This window comes from Helobdella robusta, assembly GCF_000326865.2.
Source record: "Helobdella robusta unplaced genomic scaffold HELROscaffold_33, whole genome shotgun sequence".
Taxonomy (NCBI): Eukaryota; Metazoa; Annelida; class Clitellata; order Rhynchobdellida; family Glossiphoniidae; genus Helobdella; species Helobdella robusta.
Genome location: NW_008704623.1, coordinates 1,468,123 through 1,471,090, shown reverse-complemented (window position 1 = coordinate 1,471,090; position 2,968 = coordinate 1,468,123). Strand labels below are relative to the sequence as shown.

Below are 2,968 nucleotides of genomic sequence, written 5' to 3'. Positions count from 1 at the left end.
ACACACACACACACACACACACACACACACACACACACACACACATACGTACACATACATACACACATAAATAAAATATACAAAACATACTTTAATCAATTTTCACATAAATTACAAATGCCTACCGGTAAATCAATCAAGTAAATATATAATAATGAGAATTATAATCATCACCACCATCATCATCGTCATCATCACCACCACCACCATCATCATCACCACCACCACCACCATCATCATCATCATCAATAAAAGAAGTGTTATCACTATTCTTATTAGTAATACATACTCTTTTATACATACATATATATATATATATATATATATATATATATATATATATATATATATATATAGGATATAACAATAATACAAACTAGAAAAAAAATATTACTAAAAAAGAAATAAATTTAAAAGTAAAAATTACTAAAAGTAAACTTAAATACCAACAGTGAAGTGATTGCCATCGATGCTACCAACACTAAAACATTTTTCGCCCTCATTGGCCGCCCCCGTCAGCACTTGATGCAAATTCATGTGCCCGTGGTCGTTAGACGGACCAAATCTATTCAATTTTTCCATTTATTTGTTTGTTTAAAATTAATAGTGAGTTTAATTTAATTTAATTAATTGTAATGAAATAGAATAGAGATGTTTGTTAATTTTTCTTCATTTTTGAATGAATGAATGTGTGAGTGAATGATTGACTGATTGATTGAGATTATGATTAGAGAGTTAGTTAGGGTCCCAGCAATATTTTATTTTTATTTTATTAATTTTAATTATATAAAATGACATTTTTAATGAACGAATATAGCTTAAAGTGTGTGTGCCTTCAATCTGGTAAGTAATTCATCCATCATTTTATTTCATTTTTGCTTTTCATTAGGTTTCAATCATACAAGAAATGAATGAATAAATTAATTAATAAAAGGATAAATGATATTAATAAAAAATTAAAAAATAAATGAAAATATTATAAAATCAGAAAAATAAATTTAAACTTAAACTCTAAATATTTAATTCTAAATTAATTAAAAGCACAAATAGAACTGAGATAGATAAAGACACACATTTTTCAGCCACAATAATAATCAATTTTATTTATTATATTAAAAGTAAAATTATTTAATTGAATTTTTAGTGTTTATAAAAATTTTTTTAAAAAAGAAAATTGAAAAAATCACAAAAAATTCACTTTTACTAACGTTTATATATTCAATTTACTCAGAATAAAATATATAAATAATTGAATAATCCGTATTTTTAAATATTATTAGAAAATATTTATAAATTAATTATTTGATAATAAAAGAGTTAAATTTAAAATTCCACAAATACAACTAGCCATTTTTGTTTATATTATTATTATTAGCTGTGAGCTGTGGTAAAAGACTGAAATGCATTGTGCGAATTTTTACCTGATGAATTTCAACGTCTTCAACGACCAAATGATGCACTTCCACAACCAAATAATGCATTTTCACTACCAAATAATGCATTTCCACTTTCAAATGATACGTTTCCATTACTAAATTACACATTTCCATTGCTAAATGATGTATTTTCATGCTCAATAGGTTGAGTACTACGGGAATCTAGTAACAAACTACCAGCTCAATTCACTATATCAACGCCAAATTTAAAAAATCGAACTAAAGTACGTGTTCTGTAACACATAATGATAACTATTCAGTTGCTTCAAGATACTATATACCAAAGAACGTCAAAATTTCTAATACCAATTAATACATTTTTATGATCAAAAGATTGAGTACTACTTGAATCTAGAATCCAGCTCAATTCACTATCTTAACGCCTCATTCTAAAAATTGAACTATAGTACGTAATTTATAATAGTAACTATTCGGTCGACTCAAGATAATATATATATATGCACTGTGAGTTCGATGTTAATACATAGATATATATCCATGTTTGATAGTTCTGAAAAAACATTGAAGAGTGAATTTAGTAAAACAAATAGAAAGTACATATATATGGAGGCATTTCAAATTTTATTAAAAAAAAGTTACAGTTAAAAATTAAAAATTAAAGTTGTATATAATTACATAGACAACTAAAAAGATAGAGGAGAGAGAAAGAAAGAGAGAGAAAGAGAAAGGGAGAGGGAGAGAGAGAGAAAGATTAGCGAATGATAGAGAAACGGAGAGAAACAAAGAAACGATAATGACGTCATTAACTACCATGAAATAACATTAAAAAGTTTGTTTTTTAAATCTATGTTATCTCCATCCAAATTATCCACCACGTAATCGTCGCCATCTTCACAGTTGTCATTAACGACGCTACTAATTCCGGGTAAGTTGGGATTGGTTAACGTAGTTGAAGTTGGCATAAAGTTAAACCTGTTAATGGCTGTACCCCAGGCAGTTTTTATTAGAGAATTTTGACAGTGGTAGTCTGGGGTTATAAGATTATCGTAATTAAGTATTTGGTTAGTAATTTCTGAGCTACTACCAGTAGAGATGTTCAGCTGTTTGGTAAGTGTGCTATTGTTAGCGCTGTACTGCATATTTAAGTCTCTTCGATTTCTCAACTCGTTTGGTCTTGGCTTAATGATTGACGTGAAAGCCGAATTATTGTTATTATTATTGTTGTTGTTGATGTTATTGTTGTTGTTGTTTTTGTAGAAATAGCTGTTGTTGCTGTTGTTGTGATGGTTGTTCGTTGAGGAGCTGTTTAAAATGATCTGTACTGAATTTTTGTTTATCTCGGCATTAGCATTAGTACTATTGTCGTTGTTGTTCTTATTATTATTATTGTTGTTGTTGTTATTCATATTATCATTTGCCGGTTTTTGAAATCCGGATTTGACGTTGGGATTGGTCGGGTTGCTCGCACTCCCATTGGACGAAACCTTCGGAGAGTGAGTCGTAGTGGCCACCTTGCTGGAAGCAGACGATGATGACGTCATGGACGATGACGACGACGGCGAATTTTTAGA

General features: G+C 28.9%; 1 protein-coding gene across 1 annotated transcript in view; it reads right to left on the bottom strand.

Annotated features, from left to right (window-relative positions):
* Positions 1 to 537, bottom strand: part of HELRODRAFT_157310 (hypothetical protein) — a gene marked incomplete at both ends in the record, with an annotated part of 3,912 nt that extends 3,375 nt beyond the window's left edge. Inside the window, one exon of the mRNA XM_009022833.1 lies at positions 451 to 537. Within this exon, the coding sequence (XP_009021081.1) occupies positions 451 to 537 (87 nt within the window). The remainder of the gene's footprint in view (positions 1 to 450) is intronic.
* Between the last annotated feature and the right edge of the window lie 2,431 nt (positions 538 to 2,968).